This window comes from Mesoplodon mirus, assembly GCF_964341445.2.
Source record: "Mesoplodon mirus genome assembly, chromosome: 18".
Lineage (NCBI taxonomy): Eukaryota > Metazoa > Chordata > Mammalia > Artiodactyla > Ziphiidae > Mesoplodon > Mesoplodon mirus.
Window position 1 is genome coordinate 4,445,459 of NC_138994.1, and position 8,262 is coordinate 4,453,720.

At 48.5% G+C, this 8,262-nt stretch overlaps 1 protein-coding gene across 1 annotated transcript; it reads right to left on the bottom strand.

The window, feature by feature from the left end:
- Nucleotides 1–226: 226 nt before the first annotated feature.
- Nucleotides 227–7,727, bottom strand: GSDMB (gasdermin B; the record flags this gene model as incomplete). Its single annotated transcript, XM_082605432.1, is given in 5 exon segments — nt 227–370; nt 805–871; nt 1,865–2,052; nt 7,479–7,550; nt 7,554–7,727. Coding segments are annotated over 5 exon segments (645 nt in total).
- Nucleotides 7,728–8,262: the final 535 nt, after the last annotated feature.

The following is an 8,262-nucleotide window of genomic DNA, read 5'->3' on the forward strand; positions in this document are numbered from 1 at the left end:
CTGAGCCCGTGTGCCACAACTACTGAAGCCTGCACGCCTAGAGCCCGTGCTTCGCAACCAGAGAAGCCACCGCGGTGAGAAGCTCACGCACTGCAACGAAGAGTAGCCCCCGCTCGCCCCAACTAGAGAAAGCCCGCGCACAGCAACGAAGACCCAACGCAGCCAAAAATAAATAATAAATAAATAAATAAATAAATTTATTTTTACAAAAAGAGCTGACATGGTATTAGGAAGACACAGAGGTAGGCTTCTCACCCAGCTGCAGCAGGATGGAGACAACAACGTAGAGGGCACAGAGAGTCCGTGCCTCAGGGTCACAGCCCACATCACGGGGCTGCTCATCCCGGTTCTGTTCCAGGATAGGCTCCACCTGGAAGGAAACCCACCAGACTATAAAATCTAGAAACAAGGACTATACCAGAAATGGCAAATATTTGGCCACACTCCTTAATCCTGAGCCCACGGCAGACGTAGCAATCCACCATGGCACTCTTTCCTGGAGACCCTCAAACTCGCAACATAGTGACAGGCGCTGCTCATCAGTCAAGATGGGGCCAACTGCCCTCCTGGGACTAACAGTTTTCCACCCCCTTTCATGCCCATAGGCAAGCAACAGAGCCTAAAAAGCCCATCCTAAATTGTTCTGGAAACTATATATCCGGGGCATTGCCACAAACCAGCTGCATAGACAGCTGGCAGAGGATTATGAAGTAGGAAGGGACTGGTCACTGGGACTTCTGGATCCTTGAGAGCATGGGCATTCACTTCCACTAGGACCTGGGCCCTCAGCCCAGGCCGTCTTACCTTGTCCTTCAAAAGGGGCAGGGTCCCCTTATCTAGGGCCTCCGCAACAAGCTGCCCCTCCTCAACTCTGGGGGCAAAAAAGAGGGTGGTTGGTAGAGAGGTGAGGCACGTAGTGGCACGGGGCTTCACTGTCTGGTGAGACCTGGGACAAGCATCAGAGGCTCCAGAGAGCCCCCAGGAGTGCTAGATGGAGGTTCTTCCAAAGGGCTCCTGCTTTCCTCTTAGCCTGCAGGAGGTTGTAGGGGAAGAGGAGGCTGTCCCTCAATCCCTGGCCTGGGAAAGATGGCTAGTGTCTGAAGTGTGAAGTTCTATGCCTCACAAAATGTAAAAGGCAGTGTATACCCCCTTCCTCCCAAGATTTGATTCCCCACAGGCCCCTCTGCTTAGCATTTCCTCCACACCAGCTTACATCCAAACCCCTCCTCACCCATCAAGTCATCCAGGAAATCCAAAATGGCTTCTGTGTGCTCCTCTATCAAGATCCCAGCAGCGTATATACAATGGAATATTACTCAGCCATAAAAAGGAACGAAATTGGGTCATTTGTAGAGACGTGGATGGACCTAGAGACTGTCATACAGAGTGAAGTAAGTCAGAAAGAGAAAAACAAATATCGTATATTAACGCATAAATGTGGAATCTAGAAAAATGGTACAGATGAACCTGTTTGCAAGGCAGAAATCGAGACACAGAGGTAGAGAACAAACATATGGACACCAAGAGGGGAAAGCGGGGGTGGGGGGGTGGGGGGATGAATTGGGAGATCGGAATTGACATGTATACACTAATATGTATAAAGTAGATAGCCAATAAGAAACCGCTGTATAAAAAAAATAAAATTCATTGTTTCAAAAAAAAAAAAAGATCCCAGCAGCGTTAAAAAGGCTGCATATGACAGAACCTGCTGGGCCGTCCATCTGTAGCTCCCGGAGCGCCGGACCTCAGACACCTAGGACCAGGAGATGGGGGAGACAAGCCCGGTCCCATTATAGCAGGTTGTCTCCCCACTGGCTCCTCCCTCTCTCTGCCCCTGTTCTTCCTTGGGGCTCTTACTCTTCACTCTAGATCCTGCAGCTCTTCATCCTTGCTGAGGCACTTGGTGAAGCAGCTTATCACCTCTTTTCGCTCCTCAGTCGGATCCTGGAGGACTCGCACCATGTCCCGCATCCTCTCCTTCACGCTTGGGAAATCCTCCAAACTCAAGGACTTCCCAGTAGAGGCAGAAATTAAGAACCCCACCCACCCAGCCTAGCAAGCTCCATTACCAAGGCCCGTCAGACCCCATTCTTTATCTATCTTTCTTCTGGAGACCACCTCTCTGTATATTCCCTTCTTCTAGTGTTTTCCTGTTAAAAGGAAGCATCCGTCTTCCCAGACGCCCACCAGCATTGCCTCCCGCTGAACCCACTTCCACCTCCCCAACTCACCCTCAGTCTTGTACCAACCCCCAATTCTTCCCCATCTGCAGGAAATCAAAGCTTATGTCGTCCTTCCCATTCAAAGTGCAAGCTTTGGGCCCCAGCAGGAGTAGTGAGGATTTAAAGGAAGTTAGAGCAGTGGTTCTCAGCCTTGACTGTGCATGAGAACCCCCTGGGGAGTGCCCAGACCCGATGCCCAGACCAGGCCACACCCCCAGATCACTTAAGTCAGAATTTCTAGAGGTGGGACTCAGGTATCACTACTTTTAAAGTTCCCCCCAGGTGATGTCTACAACCAATGAGAATCACTGTGTTTAGAGGAGACAGATGCAATCTCCAGACTGAAGCTGAAACCTGCTCTGGGCACTGCCCTACCCTTCTCCCAACGAGCTCCACTGCCACACACACATATGCACACACACTCACACACACTCAGCTGCCCCACCTGAGCTGCACTTCTTGAGGCCAGAGGGCTCAAGAGTAAGGAGTGCAGCTACCCTGAACACAGCTGGCTTCCATCCTTACCTAACCTAGATGAACCGCCATCTTTCTCTGCAGAGAGGAAGAATAATCTCAGAGAGTCTTCAGGTCACCTCCACCCACCTGTGGACCTTCTTGTCCCAGCGGTGGAAGTTTTCAATTCTGGACTCTGAGCCCTCACTGCCCATGCCAGGGGGCCTGCATCCTCATCACTGTGTGTAAATGACAAAGCACTATATTTACAGACCCCTTCCTATACACTCAGAGATAGGCAGGCATAATAGGATTATGCCTAGATGATTGAAGGAGAAATGGAAGCCCAGAGAGGGCCGCTCAGCAAATTTGGATCAGGGCAGGAACTGGAATCTATCCCCTGACTCCTCTGTTATGGCACTTGAGTCTCTTTTGAGCTAGCAAGACCTTGCCAGGACTGAACCTGCAACTTCTACAACTTCCAGAAATGGAAAGTTGTTCCTGATGGAACTTCTGGCGTTCGCAACCAAAAGACCCCCAAGAAAGTCCTACATCCTTGCCTGAGCAGATCTGCCTCTACCTATCCTCCCCCACACAACTCTATTTACACATTCCACACAGCTTCACTCTAGAAACAACAGGCATGCTAGAAAAATTGAGTTCCCTCAGAAAAACTGTAAAAGCCCCCTCCCCAGCAATACCGTGGTGGGTAGGGGTAGTTCAAAGGACCCGTACAATTTTACTGTAAGGCTTTCAGTTTTTAATTAAAAAGGAAAAACAAAAGGCATCCACCCTGCTCAGGGAGGGCTAGCCCAGGAGAGCGGTGGGGCCCCTTCCCCCGACCCATCCACACTTTCCGACAATTGCAGCTAGGGATGAAGACACCAATACCAACCACAACATGACTGCTGAGGAGGAAGGCTGCTGATATCCCTCTAAGTCCCTTGGAAGGACCATGCCCTCAGCTATCAGAACTTCTGTGGCACTTGATTGGTGCCACCCTGGTGGGGTGGGCTGGTGGCGTTTCCTGTGCAGGAAATGTTCAGCGGGGGTGCTTTGATTTCATTGGGCTTCACTTCAGCTCTCTTACCAAGTACTTACCATGTGCTGGGGATAAACAGAGAGGTTAGGAAAGTCAGTCCCTGGTCGCAAGTTAGTGCAGTGAGGGGAGGGAACACGGAAACCACTGGCTTGCCGCAAGGCAGAGTGAAACAGGCACAAAGTACAGATTTGAGCGGCACAGTACAGGAAAACAGAGGAGAGTGGCCTCTTGAAACCAGCCAGTTTTGGTCCAAGCCAAAGTAATCAATCACCCTGGAGGACAGCAGGGAAATGAGTGAATTGAGGACCTCAGAAGAAGGGCTCCTGGAGGCTGATCCTGGAAGAATGAGAGGGCTTCCTGAGGGTGGAGGCGAGGAGGGCACGCTTGAGTGAAGGAGTGGGATGGGGAGAGCTGGGAGTAGGGAGTGGGAGGCTGCACCGGCCAGGGGCCCCCCACCTCAGGTGCCCTTGGTGCCCAAAATGGGCTTCTCCCTCTCTCCCTCGCCCTTGCTGCCCGCATCCAGCCTCACTTGTTCTTAAGGGAATCCAGGAATTTCTGGAGAATCCGGGTCTTTGATAACTCGATGCCCTGCTCCGGGGACCTGGAGAATGTTATTCCCACTTCAGGTGTTTTGTCTTTGGGTAATTTCACTGTCAAACTTCCCTTTGACTCTACGCTGTCCATAACTTGGGACTTAACCTCTTGACCTGGAAAGAGAAAGGTAAACGTCACGTTGAGGCTGACCCAGAAAGATCTCTCTCTAGAAAATCCTCCCCGGTGCACCCCGTCCTGGGCTCCCCTCCACGATCCCCTTCCTTCTGAGGAATTCTTCCAGCTGTGGCTCTCCAGCCAATGCTGTTCTCACCAGAAGTCATCATGCCTGGAGCCCACTCTGCCACCTTCTTACCAAATGACCTTGGATAAGTCACATCACCTCTGAATCTGTTTCCTCATCTATAGAAGGAGAATTTTTTTTTTTTTTTGGCCACGGCCTGCGGCATGTGGGACCTTAGTTCCCTGACCAGGGATCGAACCTGTGCCCCCTGCAATGGAAGTTTGTTGTCTTAACCACTGGACCACCAGGGAAGTCTCTATAGAAGGAGAAATATTAATAGTACTTACTTCCCGTGCTTGAGGAAATTAAATAAACTAATGCAGTTAAGCACTTAACAAAGTGCCTGGCACACATACTAAATGTTCAGTAAATGTGAGCTAGTCCTATATAACTATTTGAGAGGCTGAAATGAGACAAGGAAAAGTAAAGTGAAAGAATTAGGAGCCCCTGACCTTTGGGAAATAAAAGTTAAGCAGAGTTCAGTCTCTGTGTTTGTGTGCACTGTGCAGGTGTAAAGTGAGGTAAGTCTGGAAAGTTGCCCACCCAAGTGGACTCTGCCCAGCCTTGCATAAGGCCTTGCATAAGGGCGTGGACTCCAAGTCAGTTGCTGCCTTGGAGTTAGTGGAGCATATGTGGAGATGCTGCCAGGCTGAGTGCCCTTCTCTCAGACCTCCCAGTTCTGAGCCTACAGAGCAGGGAGAGCTTCTACTGCTGGATTTTGGGGGCAGGGCCGAATTTACAGAGAAGAAATGCATTTTGAAACTGGTGGAAATATGACAGACCTAGAAATAGTGCCTGAAATCAGTCCTGTGTGTGGGACGCTAATGTCTCAGGGCCCAATTATTTCTTGAGTAACGTAAAAGTTTGTGTGTACTTTATCAGAGAGAAAGAAAAATCAAACCTTATGCACACAAAGAATACAGTATGGGGGAATTCCCTGGCAGTCCAGTTGTTAGGACTCTGGGCTTCCACTGCAGGGGCCATGGGTTCAATCCCTGGGTCAGGGAACTAAGATCCTGCAAGCCACGCAGTGCAGCAATCAATCAACCAATCAATAAAACAGTATGGATGAGGGGCAGGGGGAAAGAGTAACTTGACAGTGGAGAAACCTGACAGGCGCTACCTCAGCCAGCTGACCAAGGTCAACGTCAACAGTGATAAGTCATGTTGATAGTACATAACCTTGATATGATGTGATGGGAACACCACTTTACCTCTGCAGTCTTCCTCCCCCAAACCCATGACCTAGGTCTATCCATAAGAAAAAAAGCAGACAAATTCCAATCAGAGGGGTGTCCTACAATATGCCTGACCAGTACTGCTCAAAACTGTCAAGGCCATCAAAAACAAGGCAAGTCAAAGAGAAGCCAAAGGAGACATGACAACTACATGTAACATAATGTCCTGGATGGGATCCTGGAACAGAAAAGGGACACTAGATAAAAACTAAGGAAATCTGAACAAAGTATGGACTTTAGTTAATTAAAACAAACAAACAAACAAACAACGATGTACACCACCTACACCATCTAGTTAAAAAAATAATAATCTGTTTGAAAAGGGAGCAGGCCAAGTTGCTGAAAATCAGTTTAAATGACCAGTTCACCTCATTCATACAGATTTTTTTAGTATGGTTTCATCTCTCCCTCTGAATTTTTTTATGCAAACAGATAGACTTTCCCTTAAAGCAAGTTAACTGACTTAGTCAAATTTTTTTTTCCATAATTAAACTTGCCCCTGCCCCTGGGGAGTAATATGATCATTGCAAAACATCCTAGTCCTGCTTTAAAGTTTTCTTCTGTTTCCAGTGAACTTGTCTTTTTTTTTTTTTTTTTTTTGAGAATTAGCTTTTAGTAAATTGACTCTTGGCAATTCTCGTTTCAGAGAATTGACTCAGAGTCTTTGAAAAAGACTAATCTGAAAAGTTCCTAAAGTCCCTTGCTTACTTAAACCCCACTTGTGGAAAAGCCCACCACCTCAGAGTATTCTGGCACTGCTCTTGGTCACATAACAGCAGTACCAGGCACGTGGCAGGTGCTCTAAAACTATATAGTGGTGTTGTTAGAATTCTTTTCCATCTCTTGGTGAGACCCAAATGGGCTTTGGCAGAGATGTCTGAGCTGTAAAACTCCTCACCATGAGGCGTGAGATGCTGCAATAAGTCTCCAAGTGAGGGTTCATCAACACCTATCCTGGGGCTTCTGAAACCCAAGAAACGCCAGGAGTCGCTGAGCTTGGAAGCAGGGGGATGGAACAGACTTCTCTACTAAGGCCTTTGAGCCCTTAAGGGAGTTCTGCTCACCAGCAACTTCCCATTCAGCCATGATCTCCAGAAACAGGAAGGGATAATAATAATAACCGCCACCAGTAGAATGATTGAGGCGAACTTTTATTGAATGCTCCTTCTTGCATGCACTGTGGTAAATGATTTACGTAATTTATCTCTTTTGATTCTTGCAACAGTCTTCTTGAGTTGACAGATGAGGAAACAAACTTAGATAAAACCACTTGTCCAGAGGTCACCCAGCTGGTAAGTGTGGCAGAGCCAGGTTTCGAAGCCAGATGCCCCCAGTTCTAAAGCCTGAGTCCTTTCCTAACCACTAAGCTAACTGCCTCCATTTAATTATCCATTTAAATGATAAACATTATAAACACGTAAGAAGACCTCAGCTAATTTAAAAGTGAATTATTTACAAAGGAAAAAAATAGGAAAGACGACTATTAAAGAAGAGTTTCCAATAAAAATATATTTCCATTTCCCCTATTCCCTTCTCCCCATGCAGCTCTCCCGTACATTTCTTAAATTGAGGTGTATGGACGTGTACCTACGAATACCATGGTTTCTTTTTTGACTGGTTGACCTCATTGATAGCAATGGGGTGTTGACAGTGGAGTAGCATAGGCATGGGCAAAGTCTCTCACCCACCTCATACGGACCTCGGAGCCCAGGAACCAGCTTATCAAACAGCCCTTCACCCTTGTCCATCTCCAGGATGTCCTACAGGGTGAGGTCTCTCTTATCATACTGGTATCCAAAGAAACGTCTCCTCTCCTTCACCAGATAGAAGCAGTGGAATCTGTCAGCATCAGTGAGGCTTCTGACAGCAATCATATCCCCACCAGCGTCCATGCGTTGGGCCACAGCTCTTGCGATTTTCTCAAATACCGCGAGCATGGTGCCTGGACCAACTGGGAAAAGGAAGCCCACTGCAGTCTGGGGGAGGGAAATATTGGTTCAGGTTTTTAAATCTTCTACCTTTGGCAGCTTGGGGTCAAGAAAGATCCAAAAGTTCTAGGCCAACCAGAACGGTTTGCCTTCCCTGTTTCCAGAAGGTGTGGTGGTCACTACACAGTAAGTTGGGATGGCCATCACAAATGCTGGATTCTCCTCTGCCCCTTGTGGAACGCTTCTGGAGGAAAGCTGGAGTGGTGATTGCCCAGAAGGAAAGCGAGATCTGTTTTCTGCATCTCCCACAGCAGAGTTGCCCCTTGCTCAGAGGGGCCTGATGGGTGGGGAAGCAGGCCCGCCATCCCCAGCCAGACCCTCACCAGTGCTGATGAAGAGGACCCAGGAAGAGATGAGGGGCATGACTGCCGGACCTCACATTACCAACCCCAACAGAGGACTCGCTTGTCTCTGACTCCTGGGCCTCCCCTCCTTTTCCTGTTCTGCAAGGCAGTTGGATGGTCAACCATTTCCCAGTGAGATG